At 35.6% G+C, this 22,264-nt stretch overlaps 1 protein-coding gene across 1 annotated transcript in view; it reads left to right on the forward strand.

Annotated features, from left to right (window-relative positions):
• FBN2 (fibrillin 2) overlaps window positions 1-22,264 on the forward strand; it is a 240,178-nt gene that overhangs the window by 113,969 nt on the left and 103,945 nt on the right. The window contains exons 8-11 of the mRNA XM_027098697.1: window positions 6,096-6,221; window positions 16,879-17,031; window positions 18,520-18,753; window positions 19,677-19,814. Of these exons, the coding sequence (XP_026954498.1) occupies window positions 6,096-6,221; window positions 16,879-17,031; window positions 18,520-18,753; window positions 19,677-19,814 (651 nt within the window). The remainder of the gene's footprint in view (window positions 1-6,095; window positions 6,222-16,878; window positions 17,032-18,519; window positions 18,754-19,676; window positions 19,815-22,264) is intronic.

Below are 22,264 nucleotides of genomic sequence, written 5' to 3' on the forward strand. Positions count from 1 at the left end.
GGGAAGATCCCACATGCCGCGGAGTGGCTGGGCCCGTGGGCCATGGCCGCTGGGCCTGCGCGTCCGGAGCCTGTGCTCCACAACGGGAGGGGCCGCAGCAGTGAGAGGCCCACGTACTGCAAAAAAAAAAAAAAAAAAAAGCTATATTTAGACCCAGTAAACAGTTCAGCAAGGTTGCTGCTATAGAATATCAACATATAAAAATGAATTGTATTTCCATACATTAGCAGTGAACATTCTGAAAATGAAACTAAGAAAAGTATTCCACATCCAATAGGACCAAAAGAATAAATGCTTATGAACAAATTTAACAAAGGAAGTGAAAGACTTGTACACTTAAAACTATAAAACCTTGTTGAAAGGAGTTAAAGAAGATCTAAATGAAAGATATCCCATGTTTGCAGATTGGAAGACTAAATATTAAGATGACAGTATTCCTCAAATTGACCTATAGATGCAACACAGTCCCCGTCAAAATCCCAACTGGCTTTTTTGCAGAAATTGACAATCTGATCCTAAGGTTCATATGGAAATTTATCTGCAAATCATGTATCAGATATGGGACATATATAAAGAACTCTTACAACTCAATTTTAAAAAGACAAATAACTTAATTAAAAACTGGCAAAGTAATTGAATAGATATTTCTCCAAAGAAGACATATAAAAGCAATCAATAAGCACGTTAAAGTGTGCTCAACGTTATTAGTCATTAGGGAAATGCAAACCAAGAGTATAATGTGATACCACTTCACATCCTTAAAATAGAAAAGGTAATAATGAGTGTTGGCAGGATGTGGAGAAATTGGAATCCTCATACATTGCAAGTGAGCACGTTAAATATTACAGCTGCTTTGGAAAACAATTTGGCAGTTCCTTAATAAGTTAAATATAGAGTTATCATATGACTCAGCCATTTTACTTCTAGGTGTGCATACCATGTGAGATGAAATCATATGTCCAGAGAAAAGTAGTACTCAAATGTTCATAGCAGCTTTACTCGTAATAGCCAAAAATTGAAAAGAATTCAAATATCTATCAACTGATGAATGGATAACTAAAATATGGTATATCCATACAATAGAATATTATTCAGCAATTAAAGGAATGAAGTTTTGACATTTGCAGCAACATGGTTGAACTTTGAAAACATCATGCTAAGTGAAAGAAGCCAGTCATGAAAGACCTTATATTTTATGGTTCCTTTATATGAAATGTCCAGAATAGGCAAATATATAGATACAGGTTAGCTGTTATAAGTCATAAATCTATTAGTTATGGATTAGCTATTGCCTAGGGCTTAGAGGGAGGTAGGGAGAGTGACTGCTAATGGGGTGGAATTACTTTGGCAGGAATGAAATTGCTCTAAAATTAAATTGTAGTGACAGTTGTACAACCCTGTAAATACCAAAAATTGTTGAATTTTGTACTTTAGGTGGATGGCTGTATTACCATGCAATTATTATATTTTTATAAAGCTCTTTATAAAGATACAGTGAAATTCTGAGTGCAATTGATATACATTATCCTTTCAATATCTGAAAAGGGTAAAGCAAACATTACTTTTCCATTACAACTTATTTTATCATTTTGAAAATGCCTGTTGTCTCTATAAAAGCTTGAAATAGCAACTTATTATGTTTAAAATTTAGCTGTAAGTTTTCCTAGTTTCAAATAGTATATTAATAAAAATTCAGTGTACATAGAAGAAAAATAATATTTACTTTTTTTCTATACCAAAAGAAAAGTTATATGCAATATGCCAAATACATGTGGTTCCTTGGCATGGGATGGAAAGAAAATATTCTATGAGCACTTTTTTTAAACAAAATTTCTTATTTTATTTGTTCTAAGTTCTCTGTAACATAATTGTTACATGGACTGCTTTTATGTATGACATGTAAATATTGGAATTGACAGAATCTCTAGGGCAATGTTCTTAGAATTCAGTGATATCTGAGATCACACTTAGCACTACTTACCAAATTATTCATTATATTCTGCTTAGAGTAAGAGTTACAGTGAATGTTGTAAATGTTGGTTGACAAATATGAGGTTATGTGGTTTGGCAGTCAGAAATCTGTCAGATGGTTTTGCTTAGATCTACTTTCCTTTAAAAAAAAAAAAAACCAAAAAAAACCTGTATTCCACTTCTTCAAATTACCAAACACTTTCCAGTCCTTCTCTTTCTTTACCCTCCCATGGCACACTTAAAGCTCCGTCTTTTTTGACAGAGTTCTTCCTTACTATCCTGTCATCATACTCTTGCTTTTACCTTCCCTGATTCTTCCTCCCAGTCTCCTGTACTGGCTTCTCTTCCTTTGACTTTCCCTTGGATGGTGGTGATTCTCAGAGTTCCCTCCTTAAATTCAATTCTTTTCATTTACGTGTCTTCTTTGGAAATCTCATTTATCGCTACAACTTCAAAAGCAATCTGCAGAGTCGATGATAAACCACAAATATACATCTTTACCCCTTACTTTTTTTTACTGAGTTTCAAATTTTTAGCTGAAGAGTTGGAATTTCTGCCTATTTCTCTTCAAAATGTCTTGTTCAAAATGTCCCAAACTCAACCAAATCTCAAAATGTGTTCTTCCCTCTGTATCCCATTTCCTGTTAATAGCACTGCCATTAGCTCCCTTCTCAATCAAGCCAGAAGTCTGAGATATTTATCTAGTGGCAAAGTCCTGTTGAATTCTCCCTCTAGAATCTCTTGAATATGAGTTCTCTCCCTCATCATAAAGCTTACTTCAGGCTCTCATCATTTATCACTGGACTATTTATTGTCTATCTACATTAAACACAAGGATTATCTTTCTGAAATATTGATTTGCTTATGAAATGTTCTTGTTTAATTTAAACCTCTTCATAGACACCTTAAATCATTTCAGAAAAAAAGCCAAAGTTCTTGGGAAAGCTCTCATATGGGTTCAGGATTCAGCATGTGGCTGACTGGCTAAGCTTATCTTCATCAGTTTCCCAACCGTACTGGTACACTTTCCATTGTTCAACTATGCTGTATTTTCAGTTGTATTCACCCATACTGTTTTTGGCTTTTATTTTTGTTTTCATTGTTTTTTATTAGGCTAAAGCTAACTGTATTCCACTTGCAGCAGTAATTAGTTCAGGACTCCAGGCCTAAGTCAATGAGCACATTTTCCTGGCTAGAGGAATCATTCAAAAGAGTTAGCATGTGACTCAGTTCAGGATATTAGGAGAAAAGGGAAGATTTGCTGGGTGCTCCTGGGAAAAAGTTCTCCTCCTCTTAGAAGAGAACCGCTGGAAGAGACACCCTCTCTTTTCCACTAGATATCCCAGTCAAAGATCTAGCCTAGGACTGCTATAACCATTTTGCTTCCATCAGGGAAGTCAGCCTTAAGGATGACATCAAAGCACAGAGGAGAGATAGGTGAGTAGATCTCAGAGAAGCCGAGCAAGAGACATTGCCTTAAAACAACCCTAAAATCCTTGCCACTTCTGGACTGCCAGATATGCAAGCTATTAAATTTCTGGTTTATGTCAGTTTGGATCAGTTTTTCTATTACAGACCAAAGCCTCCAAACTAATAAATAAACGTTTTTTAAAAAGTTCAAGGGGAGATGGACAGAAGCATATTAGGTATGCAGAACGTGAATGAAATGAATTCCCATTAAGACTGCCTTTTCCTGTGAATAGACTTGTCCCTATTAGGCTTACTTGTTTGTACCTACATAGGCAATGTATGTTTTGTATTTATGAAGATACTACTTCCAAATCTGATTGTGACGTATGGTCTTGAAAAACTATTATTACAGAAGAGCTAAATGCACGTATCCTTCTTAACATAAATGTCAACGCTAAATTTAAATTGATGAATAAATATTGGGCACATCGAAAGGCAGGGTTTTTTGATCAGTAAAAAAACAAAGCACCAAATTTTTTAATTATTAAAATTTGAGGGGGAGCCTAGCCCAAAAATAAATGAAAAATATTCCTATTGTTCATATAGAATTCTTAAATACTTTACTGGGAACCTTTTACATATAATTATTTGGAAGCTAACTTTTCAAGGTTCTAACTTAATTCTAAGGAGAATTGTGAAACATGGAGTTTTTGTAAAATAAAATATTTAACACAAAACCCACAAATTTAATATCATTCCATGTGTTCTTCTATGTTCCAGGGTTATTTTTCTCCACTTAAAAAAGAAAAATGTCAAACATCTTTCAGTTTCTACTCTTTTTGTTGTCAGGAGGCTATTTGGAAGTAGAGCACAAAGAAGTTTTTTATTATGAAAGGAAATGGCTGAAAATAAGAGTAAATACTTAAATTAAGGACTAAATGAAGATTCCTAATTTTTAAGAATTTGGATCAATCCTGGGCTCCATAAGTGCCTTGACTGTTGTCATAACTTTGGATATAAGAGGATCAGAAGGAAAGTTTTGGTCCTTCACTTTTGTAGTGCTTGCTGCTTTACTGTGTGCTATTCTCTTTTTCTTTTTGTCTTCCTTATCTAGAAGTGATTATCAGTTTATTTGGTGATTAGAGTATAGCTGTTCTAGTTTCCTTTCTCTTCTGAATCCACATTCGGTTTTATTAAGATGCCCTGCACTAAGATAGCAACACAGGATGCAGCAGACCCTAATTTTGCACATATGGTTTCATTTTGTTGGATTAAATCTGATGGTAACTCTTTCACCACATTATATGTTTGCTTCTCATGTAACCAATTCATGTTAGAATTCTGAGCTCTCTAGGGGAATTGGTAGATTATGATTTGTACCACTGTGCCTTCAGTGGCTAACTGTTAAGCCTCTAATGAAGATATTATTTCAGAAAAGTCTGAATCTTGTAACTTTTTTATTAAGAACTTTCCAAGAAGACACAGGCATATAGTTATTTCATGATACAGCTTGTAGGCAAGAATGACTTGTCAGTAAACGGCGGGAAAAAAGGATGAATAGAGCAATACAGGAATTTAAGAAAGGCATTGTCAACCATTCTTTAATTGTGGGGTTTAAAATTTATTTCCTTGTATTTACAATTAGCATATAATTTTTCCTTTGCTTTTTATTGATACACTTAAACATATATGTGTGTGTATATATATATATGCATCTAAAACAAAACTAAAAGCTCAGGTTTACTTTTCAGTAATCATCTATGCTTATGGCTTTTATAATTGTTCCCTGTATTCACTGATCTTTGCTAGCTCTGTTCCTTAAAAAGGACAGCTAACTCCCAGGCATCTGTGGCTGGATTCTCCTCACAATGGCTCATTTCCTTTTAAATGTATTAACAAGTAGCTTCCAGTGTACCTAATTGTAGCTTTGTTGACTTTCCACCTCTCTCTGCTTATTGAACTAAAAGAAAAGTACATTAAAGCTTATATAAATGGCCAGGTTTTCTGGTTTGGGGACAGTTTAAAAGAAAGCAGACCTTTCATTAATGTGAAAGGGAGTAGACTAGTCCTAACATTGAGTAAACTGAATGGATAAGTGCAGGGAGGCACAATAGGAAAACTGGACACTTCCCAAAGCCACCCAAGTTTGCCCTTTGCCATTTTACTGTATTATTTTAGGTTTGAACTTAATTTCCAGAATGTCAAATATACCGATATTCACATGTAAGTACAAAAACGTATCCTGAAGCCAAATAGAAAAAGAAAAGTGCTTGCCACCCTCCATTGGTTCAAATAATTAATGTGAAAATTAGCTATACATTTTTAAATGTAGTTATTTCATATTTTAAAATATCATCCATGCACGTGTTTTTTTTAAAGTCTCTAGTAGGATAATTCCCTAATTGATGTAGAATGGAAACTAAAACATTTACATCTTTACTTATTTCCAATTTAAATTGTATTTGGGGGAAAAAAAAGGATATAGAATTTTGCTTTAGTTGGCCTTGTTTTACTGCCATGGGAGTTTACTTTCATCTCAGTTCCCATAGATATGTGTGAGAAATTCTTTAGGGCCTGAAACAAGAGTATCTTCAGGGTTATATGATCTGACCTAATCAACCATGAGTGCTCTCATACTCTTTTTAAAAAATCCCTTTTAAAAGCTATTTAATGAAGGCCTTTCTCAGTCATCTTCTCCTTCTTCCCCTGATTAGACGTTGATGAGTGCAGCATCATTCCTGGGATATGTGAAACTGGCGAATGTTCCAACACCGTGGGAAGCTATTTTTGCGTTTGTCCACGTGGATATGTAACCTCAACAGATGGCTCTCGGTGCATCGGTAAGCCTTGTAGTTTTGAAGGCACAATACACTGCTTCTTTCTAATGACAGAACAGCCCAAACAGGTACGGAGATGGCAACGATTATAAAATGACTGGGAAAATGCTGGAAGAGTTGTTTAAAATAAACGGTACCACTATTGAGGGACTGATCGACCAGGTGCTCTTTGCAAAAACTTCAGTTTCAGAAGCCATCTGGGTTTGCTTTATGTTGTCAAAGCCATTTCTGAAATGAAGAAAGATTTCCTCAAGACACTGCTCTTGCCAAGTGTTAACAGACACAAAGGCATGAGAAAGATTTTTAAAAATCTACTTTGGGAGACAAAATGTAGTAATTAAGTGTTCTTTCATTGCTATGAATCATGAATGTAGTGTCTTATTTACTTAGCATGTGTTTATTCTAGTGAAAATAGTTATTACAGAAAAGAAATCGATACCTTTAATTTTGTTTTAAGCATATTTTAATTAAAGGCGTATATATTTTCATGTTCTCTTTTGTTTAGAAAGATAAAAGAGTCATGTGTAGGTAATCTATTTTTGAACAAGCCTTAGACTTTAAGAGCACTAAAGATTCATATAGTACAGGAATTAGGGAAATTAAAGCAGCACCCAAAGACGAGAGTTGCTTAGTTTGCTGGAGGATGACCGTCTGGGCAATGACCGTCTCCCATCCCCACTGGGAGGGTGTGTGAGCAACTAACTTCCAGGGACTTTGTAAATCCAAAGGATGTCCAAGTGAACTGGGTTGAAGAGAGGAAATAACAGAGGGTTCAGGATGTAAGCTAGAAGTCCTAGGCCACCAGTAAAAAGTCTTGAATTCACTGGATAAAATGTGTTGATATGCCAAACACTATGCTATGGCCGTGCAACAGCAAACATGAGAAATGGAGATCCTGCCTTCAGAATACTATGGTGTCATCGTAAATAGTAATAGAAAAGTAGCAATAGCAGTCAAAGAAGAAGCTATGGTAGTGGTAGTAAAATTGACAGCTGCCATTTATGAAATACATACCACGTGTAAGGCACTGGACATCTGTATCACCTCATTATCACATAGTGGTGGGGCCTTGGGTAAGCTACTGACCTGTCTATACTTCAGTTTCTTCTAGTAAATGTTCAATAAAATATTTCTTATTACTTCTGTTATTATCATTAGGGGAAGGAGGAGGTATAGGAGAATGAAGATGTACTCCTTAAAATAGCCGTGTGTGATAGGCATAATTATTCTGATTTATAGATGAAGGAATTGAGGTTTAGAGAGGTAAAGTGACTTACATGATGTTACAGGGCTGACAAATGGAGCCACGATTTGAATCCAGATCTCTCTGCACCTGTGTTACCTGTGGTTCTACACTGTCTCCTTATCTGCTTTAAGGTGACAGAGACCCTGTGCCTAGATATCAAGGTGTCCAGCATGAGTGGTTTCTCTACCACCACTCTGACAGTCTGCTTTGAAAAGTACAATGTCCATTTGGAGCCTCCCTTTCCCGTTGGAGTATTATGAGATTTGAATGACAATTATTTGTTCTTCACGAATGAATCCGAGTTCTATCTTACACTAGGTAAAACATTATAGAGGCGTTAAGTCTATAAAACTGAGCAAATTAGCTGTTTTTAGGGTCAGTGTTACCAGTTGGCTCACTGCATAGTAAGTCTGATTCATTTAACATAGTTTAACAGAATTGAAAATTAGTAGAACTACCTATACTTGGCTTAATTTTCTTAAACTGTATAGGAAAAGAATGTGCATATACATACACGCATATATGCAGTCATCAGCTTGAAATAGGCATGAACTCAACTCTGTTGGAAAAATGTCAGTTTGGGAGTCATCGTTGAACATCACTGGCTGGATGCCATAGACCCTGACTCAAGGAAACTTATATTCTAGAAATGGCTAAAAGAAATGTGGCTGGAGACATAAGTGAGGTTATCACCATGAAGTTCTGAAAATGCCAAATAAGATGTATGTATTTTATTTGGTAGACAATGTGGAGTAATTGAAGGCCTTTGGGAATGAATTGTACAACTAGACCAACTAGTAAGAAGGCAGAATTTGCCGTAACAAATGTTAGTGTTTTATATCAGATTTCTAAGTTGTTTCTTTCTCTCTCATTTCTTAAGTTTCTAAGTCTTTCTTTAGTCAACACATGCTCATTTTTTTGCATTGAAAAGGAAGCGTATTTTTCATCATATTCAGATGATCAAGATCCCCAGTGATTTTTTGAGGTTGTTTTCTTCAATGTCAGATATTTGGTTTACCATTAAATCATGGTAAACTCTATCTCTTGCTTTTTTATATAAAGTTATCAGCCTTTACTGGACTTCCAAAGCCCTTTAGAGCCTGACCCAGCCTGTATTCAGGACTCGTCTCTAACCACTTATACCTCACACTCACGTTTCTCTTATTGCAGTACATGAGCACACTGCCCACAGTACTTCCTCTGCCTGAAGCATCTTGATTTCCCCCTTCTATGCTTGTTAAAACCCACCTCATCCTTTAAGTACCCACTTAGGTATCACATTTCTTTATAGCCATCCCTGCTTAACCCACATTTTCTTGTCAGGCAAAATCAATCCGCCCTTCCTGTAATATTTTTTATTTCCTTCATTTCTGGGTTTATCACAGTGTCACAGGTATTTGTGCTTTACTCATTGGCCAGACTCTGAGCTCCGTTAGGTCCTGCCTTATGCAGCTTTCTGTCCCCTGTGCCTTATGTAGTCCCTTCCTTAGAAGTTTGGGCTCAGTAAATCTTTTCTGAATGAATAGGCAAACCAGCAAATGAATGAATGAGATGACATTGAATGTAAGAATTTAATGTTGGTTAATAACTGCTTTGCATCATTTGGCATCCTGCTGGACATGATATGATGGCACTGAGTTACAGTCCCCAATGCTCAGAAGGTGAGAAAGCCTGCTTGAGCTCCAGAGACCTGAGGCACAGTGAGTTCTTTGCTAACCATGAGTTCCCATTCATTTCAGTATCAATATCCTGACACAGGAATAGAGGAAAGCCCCTAAGGAGGGGAGAATGACGTTCCAAAATTGTAAAACCAATGTTAAAATTAAGTAATAAGCAGCTTAAAAATTTTTTGAATAACTATGTTTCATTTGGAATAAGTATGTGTTTTCCACATATGAAAAAAATAAATCTAGCATTTTAATATGTAAGAGATCTTTGGTTTTGATTTTTTAAAATCTGAGTCTGTATTTTCTTAGATGGAATTTATTTATGATTGAATTATATATGTCATAAATATTTCCATGCTGTTTATTTTGTAACCACATGTATGCTAACAATAATGAGTTGGATGAACTGAAAGCTTTTTCTTAAGTAAGAAACTGCATGTTATCTGCACCTTTATTTTAAGAGTGGCACATGGTGAATGCTGCCCTAATCCCTTATTCTAGTTAATCAAAACATCTTGAATCTATACAACATTATAAAGCATCAATAAACTGCCTTTTTCTTTCATGTGTAGGAAATAGCTTTATATGGCAGGAGAGTTTAGTGGGGCATTTTAATTATAAATGAGGATAGTTTTCCCATTTCATTTTATGCTAAATATAAAAATCAAATTCTTAATTTGATTTTATCTCCTGTTTTCCATCAAGTTTTAAAAAATATACTGGAAACAGCTCTCCTTTTTAACAAAGAGTACTAACATATGTCATTTCGAAAAAGAGTCCACCCATACCTAATATTTTTTTTCTTAGAAGCATTTTTAATAGCACAACTTAATGACCCTTATATCATTTAGTAATTCAATGTCATTATAATATTCATGGCATTATTAATACCTAATTTCCACGTTGCAGTAGAGGCAAGAAGAGTGACTGGCAGTCAGCGAGTCAGTAATGATTGACAAGCAGCCGTGAGCAAATTCTGTATGCAGGTTAATGTGCCAGCTACTGTCGTGCACACAGAACTAGCAGGGACCCTATTTGGGGGACTGGAAAGTGACAGTCAGCAGCAAGTGAAGTTCAGAAAATGAAAGTAAGAATTTAGAACTCCTTAAGGTAATATGATGTTGCCACAATATCCTTGTGCATTTCCTTGAGCTTTACAAAAGTTTCAGTGCACAGTATTGCCATGGAGTATTCTTGAGAAAACAAAACCTGAAAACATAATGTGAAAAGTAGTAACGTAAGAGACAGTTTGAGGCAGTGGGTCGTTAATTGCTAAATAATTTCTTAGCCAATAAGTGCTGTAAGTCCAAAAGAAAGTCCTGATTATTATAGTCAAAATTCTCAAGGAAGTGAGCACTGATAGAGACTTTGAAAGATGGATGACAGCTAAACAAAGGAATAAGACCGCACTGAGCGAAGAGAAAGGTGTCAGCAGCCGTACAGATGCTGAAAGTGAGGGGGCTTGGAGACGGTGAGGAGAGCTTGTCTGGCAAAGAGAGCTGAGTGAGAAAGTAGTTGGAGACAAAACAGGAAAGATGGGTTAAGATGAAGACTCTATGGTTGAGGCTCGTTAACTGCCATGCTAAGAAGTTGCAGGTTGATCCTGAGGATGGTGGAGCCCATCAAGAATTTTGAGCAGTACAGAGACAAAAGACGAGGGAAGACTGTTTAAGCGAAATGAGGAAGATCTTCTGACAGTGATGGTCAGGATATGCTGTCCTTGTGCAGCACTCTTTGTGATGATGGGTGTTGATTACATGTGTGTGCGTGCATTTGCAACAAATGCTTGAAGGATAAACCAAAACTCCTAAAAATGTTTAACTAATGGAGGAAGGGAGACAGGGATGAAACAGTATAGTGTTCGAGTTTTAACCCCAAAATCATATAAAAGGCGACTGGTGGAACAGGGGTAGTAATTTTAATTAAGAAAGAATGTCCTAGAAAGAGAAGGTTAGACAATGAGGAAGACAAACTTCACTATTTTAAAGGAAGAAGTAAACCTAGGAGCCACAGTCGTTCTCTTTCTTTCATTGTTCCTAGTTCTAGTTAGTCTTGTATGATAGAAACACAAAAGCAACATGAAAGTGTTTTAGGAATAGCAAGAATCTGCAGAATTAATCAAGTGGAACTCAGGTTGGCGCCAGACTCTCAGCGAGACAAGTGCAGGTCTCCAGTATGAGGGGCTGATGTCTGAGGCAATGGTTTCTATGTACTGAACACCTACTGTCGCTAGTCTTCTGACCTGAGCTAACCTCATCAGGGTTTTCTGGCAGACCCCTTCATTTTTAATAAGCAAAGCTCATTCAACAGGAGATGTATTTTTTTCAAGGTAAGCCCCACCTCCATCTTTTACCAAGTTTTCATCACATTGTATAATTAACTGTTAGTTCACGTAAATGAAGTTTAGACTAAATGTCAAGCCATGAAACAAACTCTGATAAGAGTACCATTATTTTGTTTCAAGATAGATTTATATTTTAATCAGAAGAGACAGATTGCTTCCTCTTCCTCAGTGTGGGTTTAAATAAGACTTGATGTAAATCTTCTTCTGGGAGTGTAGCGAGGGTGATAGGAGATTATTAGAGGACTAGACATGTTTTGTTACTTATGACATATCAATTCTACAGTTAAATATATACCAAGCATTAGAAGGATTTGTCCTAATGGTGTAATAAATATGCTTCTTCTGCCTTTTTCCCTAATAATTCCCTATTTCAAGGGATGATGTGCCTAGACAACTCTTAGTTAGTTCTATAGGGTGCCCCTTTTTATTCTTCCATATGGCACACTTCCAACACAGTACTTTCTAAGCACCATGCAATTCAGATATGCAAAGGAAAGAACCTAACTCTCAGCCACTGTCTTCCTTTTGAAATGTATTTTTGGAGAGACCTTAATTGTGAGACATCACACTACATGTGTCTGTATCTCATCCTGATCTGTTTTTGATGCAAAGGATTGGAAGTAGATTGTTTACCTCCTCGATGTTATTAGAAGAGACTAATTATAGAATTTATGGAAAAAAGTTATGATTTACTTTCGAATCTTCTCTTTCTGCCCCTCCACCTTCTCAACAATGACATGGTTTCCTCCAACACATCTTATAAGACTGAGTAGAGGTTTCCAAACTGTGTAGGACAGAAGTTAATTATGTTTATTGAATTTGAAGACCCCCCTCTTTAATATCAAACATGTTTTCAGATCCACACATGATGATAACCCAATATCTTTGAGAAAATACATAATGAAAGAAAAACTACTGGATGTTCAGTAATAATTTTAAATGAATTTGTATTTTATTAGTCACAATGGAATCTCCATCAGTAGGAACCATAATAGTGCCTGTATATTATGAGGCATTTTCATTTGCATTGCAGTGTTCAATGTAAGTATAAATTTGTGGAGCCCTCACAATAACATTGCAGACTCCCAAAATCTGAGACTGGTACAGATTCCTGATGAGCCCCTACTCATTTTTTTTACATATTACCTTATTTTCAGTATGGTATTGTATTTGACACATGAGTTGTTTAGAAGTGTAAGGAGTTTACCTGGTTTGCAAATCTTCCATGTTGGCTTGAAAAAGTTTTGTGTTTTCTCCAGTTGTTGGATAGATATGAGATCAAACTTGTTAACTGTACTGTTCAAATTTTCTCTTGAGCTGCTAGATTTTATCTACTGTGTCTATCAGTTACTGAAAGAGTTGTATAAATGTACCACCTTGGTAGTAGATTTCTCAGTTTCTCCATGTGGCCCTTTAAGCTTTTGTTTTATGTATTTTGATGCTATGTTATAAGGTGATGAATGTTTAAAAGTATTATATTTTCCTGGTGAATTGAACCATTTTTTGATGTATATTGATTCTCTAAAGTTTTTTTTCTTTTCTTCTTGGTCTGTTTCTAAATATTTTCTCTTGGTTCATTTTATTTCATATTATTTGGCATCACATTTTGTGAGTTGGAGAGGAAGGTTTAAATATATGCCATTTGGATATGTTTCCTCTCAATCTTTTGTTTCCTTTTGTCTTAAATGTGCTTCTTTAAACAGCCTAAATCTAAATTTTGGGGGGCATAGTCTTAAAATCTTTGTCTTTTAAATTGAGATTTAAATTTATTTGTGTTTATTACAGTAACTGATATATTTGTTTTTATTTCTATTATCTTCTTTTTTGCTTCCCATTTATCTTGCTTTTTTGTTACTTTCTCTTTCTTGCTTTCTTTTGGATTTATTCAGGCTTCCTGCCTTCCATTCTTCCACACCCCATTCTTTTTCCTCTATTGTTTAGAAATACGTAGTTTATTTCTGTGGTTTTAGTGCTTATCCTAGCTGTTTGAAGATGCATATGTAACTTAAAGCCTAGAATTAATCTGTATTTTTACCCACATCTAAATAATAAAAGAATATTAGAATGGTTACACTTTGATCTCCCTCTTCCAATTTAAAAATTCTAGTCAATTGTCACTCCCTTGTTTGCAACAAATTAATCATTATTATTATTGTTTGATATTTTAGTACTTGTCCATGTATCTAAAAGTATTTTCCCTGTTTATTCCTTCATACATTTCAAACCTTCCATTGGAATTATTTTCCTTTTTACCTAAAACACCTATTCTAAAATTTCCTTTAGCAAGAACCTTTTGGTAGAAAATTGTCTCTGTGTTTTCCTGAAAATGAACTTAATTTCCCTTTGGTTTCTTGGGGTACAGAATTTTAGGTTGACAGTTATTTTATCACAGAAGACAGAAGATACTATTCCATTGTGTTCTAGCATCCACTGGTGCTATTAAGAAGTCAGTGATTGACTTAAATATCATTCCTTAGCCGATAATCTGTCTTTTCTTCCTAGCTGTTTTTAAGATCTTCACCTTTTCTTTGTTGTTCTGCAGTTTCACAGTGATATGGATAGCTGTGGATTTCTTTTTATTTTTCCTTCTTTGGATTTATTGGACTTCCTAGATCTGAGGTTGTCTTGCAACATCATTAGAAAGTTGTAAACTAGTATCTGTTGACTGTTGCCTTCCCACAACTGTCTGCTTATGACTCTTTCTAGTACTCTTATTAGATGCAAATTACCTTTTCACCCTCACCTGCATACTTCTTAACCTCTTCTCAACATTTTCCATCTCTTTGACTTTCTGAACAACACTAAAATAATATATTCAGCTATATCTTCCTGCTCAGTAATTCTCTTTTCATCTATGTGCAATACACTGCTTAATATAGTCACTAAGCATTTTATTTCAGTTATGATCATTTCATTTATAGAAGTTTCATTGAAGTCTTTTACATCTTTTCTTTCATTGTTTATGGGCTTGTTTTTACTGTTCCCATTTTTAGATTTTTAATTGCCTTAAACAGATTAAAGATTATTTCATTATTAATTAATATTTAATGAATCATCATTAATTAAAAACAATGATTTTCAGAATTGGTTTGACCATTCCAGTATCTGAAACCTGCTGTTTATTCAGCTAGTTTTTGTTCATTGAGCCTTGTTTCTCTGTGCATTATTTATTTACTTACTTATTTAGTTACTTTGCTGTTAGCTACTCCTTTTTTCCTAGAACTTTATCTATGGGAATTCTTTGAGACCTATGTCAGTATTAAGTCCTCAATTGTACTGATTTTTGCGAGTTACTTGGAATATCCCTACCTGGAGACCTCTTTATGTTATATTCTTCCTTTGAAGTTTTTCAGAACACAAACTTAATGTTTTGACATCAGAGCTGTCTGTGTGAAAAAGAGCTTTTGGTTTCAGATTTTTAGGAAGAATCTTTTTTTCCCTCCACCCAGCACTGAGGTATAAACAGGCAAGTCTCTTAGCTGCCTTCCTCTACATTAGCCACATAACAAGGATATAGCTGTTTGGGACTCCTACTTTATGAGGGAGTTTCCTATTACATTTTGCATTAACGAGGTGAATCTGGGCTTTTATATCTTAGGCTCTAACCCCTTGTGAAATTATCAGAGTTGAAAATCAAAATCTCCAGAGTTTTGCAGAAACCCTAAAGCGAAAGCTAGGTGTGAACTTACCTCCTAAGATTCCTGTCTTCACTTCATTTTGAGACTCTGTTTTTTTCGTTCTTTGATGTCAGCAAGATGATGTATATTTTAAAATAATTTCTCATATTTTATCCAGGGTGTTTCAATTGGGAGAGACACTCAGGGTAGCTAATACACCATTCTGCTGGAAACAGAACATATATTGTTTTATTTAATTCTCTCATCAGCCCTGTTCCATAAAGAAGAAGAGATATGTTACAGAATCAACAGTAATAATATTTTGATGTAAACCTAGTATCCTGACTCAAAGCCATGACTCTTCTTTTTTTTTTTTTTTCCCAAGTCTTATGGTACAGCCTCCTCCTTACAGAGCCTTGAAGAGATCAATACAGTCAATCTACCATGTAGCCCTGAATGTGTTTTGTAACAGTGATTACTGTAAAGAGCTTAGGACTTTCTTATCTTAATTTACATCCTATTCTTGAGGAGTGTAGCAATCAAGTAAATCTAGGAATATGATACTTTGGGTTCCTGGAATGAATATCCTAAAAACTATTTTCTGGATCATTCTTGGGAGTAGAAACCTCTCTGTGAAATTATTCCCAGTGACAGCCTATCCAAGCCCAGCTTGTAACGTTTATGAAATGTCTGCAGTGCCTTTAAGTATGCACACATACATCACATTTAGTACTTTGCTCTTGGGCATACTGGCTTTCTTTTGGGAAATGGAAGGCATTCTGATTCTTACATGGAGTACCTTCAAACCAATTCTTTAACAATAGCGTAGAAGCAAGCTGAGGTATACTTTGGACCATTCAAGGAAATAATATATTTATTTTAAACTCAATATCTAGTGTAAAAAATTTAGGCCTTCCCTATTAATAGCATTATTTGTAATTAATGGTGTCATCTTCATCAGTGACATGCAGCTCCTGTTTGTTGTGGTACATCTTTCTTCTTGTCACAGACAAAACTTCTTGGAAGCATCTGGATAAAAGTTAAACAATATATAGTGAAACTAGACTTACATTTTTTTGACTCTCTGAATAAAATCCGAAAGTCCTTCCCTCATGGTCTGTCAGGCTGTGCATGCTCTTGCCTTCTGTATGCCTCTGAGCTCAGGGTCTTCCACCCCCCTTATGCCTGCTCTTCTCCAGTCACATGGGTTCCTCATTTTTCACATATGTCAAGCACATCTCCTTCTTTCTCTTTGAACTGCCCTTCCTTCAGGTAACCGTGTGGCTCATGCTCTCATCTTATTAAAGTCTCTTCTCAGATGTCTCAAAGGAGCTGTTCTGCTCAACCTTTCTAAAATAGCACCTGCGTCAGGTGGATATTACTGGGTAACAAATAACCACAAAACTCTCAGTAGTGAACAGCAGTACATGTCTGCAGGTTGGCTGGGTGACTAATTGACCAGTCTAGGCTGAGACTGGGTTGTCGCTTTCCTTCAAGCTCTGGGTCTGTCTGGGTGTGGCTTCTCACTGCAGTGTTGGCTCATATCTGCTTCACGTCTTTCATTTTTGTATGCCTGGGATATGGCATGGCATAGATGCTCAGTGAATATTTGCTTGGTAAATAAGTAAAGGAATGAATAAATGTGATAGAAATTAAACGAATGAGTAGATATAATAGAAATTAAGTAAAATAATTCCCTTCGCTTAGCATCTCCTAACATGTGAAATAATTGATGTGAACTCCAGGTAATTCTGTCATGTCTTCTATTTAATTTTCATACGTTCAGATCAGAGAACAGGCACATGTTTCTCCGGCCTGGTGAATGGTCGCTGTGCACAAGAGCTTCCGGGCAGAATGACAAAAATGCAATGCTGCTGTGAGCCCGGCCGCTGCTGGGGTGTTGGAACCATTCCTGAAGCCTGTCCCATCAGAGGCTCTGGTGAGCTGCTGGCTGCTAGTTCCTCAGGACAGACAGTGTTAGGAAAATTAGTAACAATAATGTACTTTAGTGTTTCCCTTAAAGACAAGTCATGTTTGCATTCCTATTAGTGTCTTCAATATGACTTGGGTGTTTTTTGTGAGGGTTAGGGTGGCATTGGTTATTGGGATCAGTTTTTATTATATCCATTTTGTTAATATTAGAAAAACTCCTAAAAACTGATCATTACTTGACTTTAAGCAAGAATTTTTAATAATTATCTGGAATGTCAGTATTTCAGTTCAGTTTTAAAACCTCCTAATCTTCTATTTGAAGCTTGAATAACAAATTTTGGCCTTCATTTATACTTTATTTCAGGAATGCCCTTAGCTTATAGTGTCCCAATCCTTAAAGATATGTCCTCTCTTTTCTAATGACCTTAAAAATTAAGAATACAAGGGTAGGAGGATACCTCTCATTCACTTTGCTATATTAACTGCTGTATACCTGAAGCTATACTGGGAAATTAAGATGAATGAGAAGTAGTTCCTCTTGTTAATATAATATGCATAGTTAAGTACAATTAGTGTTTATCACATAAAGGTATGTTGATAATATGTTATTATATTATCTTCATGTTATATTATAAATACTATGAAAAATAATAACACTTTTTGAAATATGCTTATAGAGATATGTATCTATATGTACTATTATGGAGAAAAAAATTAAGGCACATTCTTCCTAAATCTCTAAGCCATGAAATTCCAAAATTGAATAGTAAAAATTTTTTAAAAGCAGAGTTAATGCATAGTATATAATTTTGGAAACTCATCATTCCACTAGTATGTGATAGTAATGTCAATACTCAGACAATTGCTTGAGCTAAATAGTTTTCACTTCTTCTTATATAGTGCCCTGATTTTGAGAACAGTTAAGGAAATAAGGCAATCACTATATTCTTGCTTCTTTTCCCTCAGCTTTGATACTTGGACAGATAATGAGCAGATTTAAAAGTTTACTAAATACTGTCTTCTGTTAAAAATCCACATTAGAAAAAAATTATTCTGAAGCCATATTAATCCCTTAAAGAGAAGAGAAGAGGTAGGAAAAATGTGTAGGTACAATACTGATGGAGATTTAAGTAAAACCAAACATACAGAATGAATTACTTAAAGGTTTAATTTTCATCCATTCAAGTAAATTTCTTGCATTTACAGTTATATCTGGAATTTTATGAGTTGCACTTAGGGACATAAAATCAAAATGTGTAGATAATTGTTTGGTTATGCAACTCAGTTAAAATATGGTATACATATTTTAATTTTTTCTGAAACATCTGTATCTTTTTCTGCCACTGCTAGCATTGAAAATGTTTATTAAGATAATAACTTACTTATTCATATCATCAAGTGAGGATAACCTAAAATGATTATTACAGTACACAAATTGCCTTTATTATGCAGAAATCCATTCATTTGTGGTTAACTGAACTTTCTTCTCTTTTAGAGGAATATCGCAGACTTTGCATGGATGGACTTCCAATAGGAGGGATTCCAGGGAGTGCTGGTTCCAGACCTGGAGGCACTGGGGGGAGTGGCTTTGCTCCAAGTGGCAATGGCAATGGCTATGGCCCAGGAGGGACAGGCTTCATTCCCATTCCTGGAGGCAATGGCTTTTCTCCTGGCGTTGGGGGAGCCGGTGTAGGGGCCGGGGGACAGGGGCCCATCATCACTGGACTAAGTGAGTGTTCACTTTGTGCATAGACTCTTTGGTTTTCCACCTTAAATAATTTTATAATATCTAACTTTTTTGCCAAAGTATGTTTGTGTCTGTGTGTGTGTGCAGAAACTTATTTCAAGGTCTAAAACATAATATAGTAAAACAGAATCTTAGGAAAGTATTATTTTTATGCTCCATAAACTTTCTAAATTGGAGAAAAGAATGAGTGACCCAGGTTCTCTTTGAAAATAGAGATGAGAGCGTGGTAATATTCCAAGTCCAGATGACACCATTAAAGATCACGTTTTTCGGTTCCAGTGTATTTCATTTGGCTGCTTGCAGCTGCCCTGATCATACAACCTTTGAATTGTTTTCCAGAACCATTTCTCAACTGAGATAGACTGAATAAATCTTGCTCTGTGCCTATACAAATATTATAATGAAATATCTTTCTTTTCTTCGCCCTTTTTTGTTGAATAACTTAAGAAATTGAGAACTGCCAGAATTGGCATTGGTGTGCTTGACATTTCAGTTCATTCTTTTTAAAATAACTGCTCTTGCTAATAATATTTAATGATGTCCTACAGTGTTATGTTTATTCTTTTTGGCATATTGCCTATTTACTATATCTGAATATTCAACTACAAAAAAAAAAGAAATGGAAAGCATTCAAATGTACAGTAGAACATTCCTGAAATTTTAAAAAGACACCGTTATGGGCAAAGTTTCCAGATGTATATTAACAAGTGCAAGTTACAACCATGTGTCTCAAGAATAGTTTTTAGATTCTCAACGTTAAAGTTTTAATAAAATATAGGATAATGTGGGCTTTTGATATGTACACCTAAATAATATACTATTAAATATCCTCTTAAAAATCGACTTTAAGAAAAGCAATCCATGTTGGAATGATGCAATATCATTTGTGTTCTAATTTTCCCTAGCTATTCTGAACCAGACAATAGATATATGTAAGCACCATACTAATCTCTGTTTAAATGGACGCTGCATACCTACTGTTTCTAGCTACCGATGTGAATGCAACATGGGTTACAAGCAGGATGCAAATGGGGATTGCATAGGTAAGCTCATGCTTCTTTAATTCTTGGTTTTCTAATAGCTTTTAGACTACAGGAACAAGTTGAGCTGAATATGATTTTTAAAAAGTCTTTTGAAGTAAAGCTAATTTCCAAACGGACTCTCCTGTGTGCATGCTCTTCCATGTGCTCCCTTAACCTACTGCTGAGCTGGACCACTTCAAGACTCCCCTTCCCTTTCTGGTCCTAAATGTTGTGATTTCTGTCTCTGCTTCCCCCTTTCCTTCCTTGTTAGCCGAACAACACTGGATATACGGTGGCATCATTAACATGCAAGAGAAGGTGGAGATTGGGAGGAAGCGGTTGATGAGTCTCTTTTTGAGCATGTTGAGTTTTAGGTGTCTCTGGTACTTAATTATAGAGGTCTCAAGCTAAGAGCAGTGTTCAGGACTAGAGTTAGAGATTTAGTAGTCAGTAACATAGAGGTGTTTATTAGAACCATGAGGGTGAATATTGTCAGCCAGGCTGAACAACAGGAAGAGTAAAAAGATAACAGGAGTAGTGCAGCTGGAAACCTGTGTACCAGCAACATTAGTAATGTTGGAGAGCTGGCAAAATAATCTGAAAATACATGGCACTGAAGCCTTGAAACGGTATGCTTTCAAGAGAAAAGGAGTGTCAAGTGTTAAGTGCAGCAAAAAAATCAAATACAGTGAGGACAAAACCACTGTTGTATTTGGCAATGAAGAGAGTTTTGATGATCTTTTAAGGGTAGTTTTAGGACCATGGGGATTGAACCATTTTGAGGTTATTCTTTTATTTATTCATCTTATTAGCAAATAATCATGTATGTGTTTTGTAATTAGCATAACCCTAAATACCAGATTTGGGTTCAGGTCTTCTGTTATAAAATATAGATGAGAGGCCAGGAACAGAGACAGGTAGTATCACAATTTTCCCAAGTAAAATTGAAAACATCTAAGTGCACTATGACTATGAAAAAAATGTAAGCCAAATATGGTGCTTTGGAAAAATCAATCATTCTAAACTGTGTACAGAGACACAAGATCAGAATGATTAAATAAAGCTTAGCCCAGGGTCCCTATATACAGGTGCACAGGTTTTGCACCGCCCAACTGTAGAGGGTACCATTCACATAATCTAAGTAAATAGCACACCCCAGGGTTGTGCAGGGTATAACCATATGCATCAGTCCTGCCTTAGCACATACTACTTGGTGCTTGTTTAAGTGATAGACCACGTGGTTATTTTTGGAACACCAGGACATACTGATATATTTATTCTACTTATATGACTTAAGAATGATTTTACTGCCAGAAAATAGATTATAAGTATACAACATACAAAACATCCCCTCTTACACATACATAAGCAGTTACAATCTATCAAACTGAGATTTGATTGACTATTTTTGTTTTGCTATTAATATTTGCTCTTCATGTATCACTGCATGATTCATCAACCAACAAATAAAAATAGGCCATAAGCTTAATATTTTCTGTAAAAATTAGCCAAAGACCTCCATTTAGTTCATGTTAGCACCCAGGTGAGTTTTTAACTCAAATCATTCTATTTTGGAATAGTAAGAAATAATTTGTTTCTGTTGAGCAAAGGTAATCTTACAGCCCTTGAAAATTAAAAGTGTTTTCTAAGTTGGAATATAAAGTACTTTTCAAGGGTAGACATTTCTTACCACAGTAGTATCTGAGAATTTAACCATTTTGATAATCAGTGTTTCTCAATTACTTCGTTTATTTTAGGAGTTTAAAATCCTTATGAATTTTGCTTAAAAATATTCAGTCCTCAGTGAAAACAGAGGAAGGAATCAAAGTGTACAGACTGTAATATTTAAATTCTGTTCATCTATACAAGGCAAAACAAAGGTGATCATTTGGAGGTAATAGGCATTGAGACTCAGAGTAAAGGAAAAGCATGAAATATACATTTCAGAATGTGGCAGTGGTCTTTTGTGATTAGCCTAAAACTTAAAATCTTAAAATAATCCTGGGAAACAAAACAAACAAAAAAACAAATGGGATTTTAAAATCATATGGAATTGTGAAGTCACTAATAGTTTTTGGTGACTGTTTGCACTTCCGAAGAAGAAATAAATAAGTGAACTACTATATCTTCTCCGTGTGCTGTAACCTTGGTGAGGTCCCTAAGGGGCTAAGGAAACAGAAATGAATCAGGGCTGTAAATGGCAAAATAACTGGCAGAACTGTCATAGCAATGCGGGACCTTGGGAACAGGTTCTCAAGGGGAGGAAAAGGACCCTGCTTCCCAGAAGGTTTACCTAAAAAGAGGGGGTTGGGTGCATGGTCTCTCATGTTCTTCACTAGAACAGAGCTTTACAATGATGCTCTAGAATGATACATCTATGACACCTTTCTAATCGTTGCATTTCGATGTTGGGTACACAGAGAATTTAAGGGATCTTCAGCATTGCCTAGTGAAGGTAATGTTGCCAGTTG

This window comes from Aethalodelphis obliquidens, unplaced genomic scaffold, assembly GCF_003676395.1.
Source record: "Aethalodelphis obliquidens isolate GAN/ISIS:26980383/991018 unplaced genomic scaffold, ASM367639v1 scaffold4, whole genome shotgun sequence".
NCBI classification, from domain to species: Eukaryota; Metazoa; Chordata; class Mammalia; order Artiodactyla; family Delphinidae; genus Aethalodelphis; species Aethalodelphis obliquidens.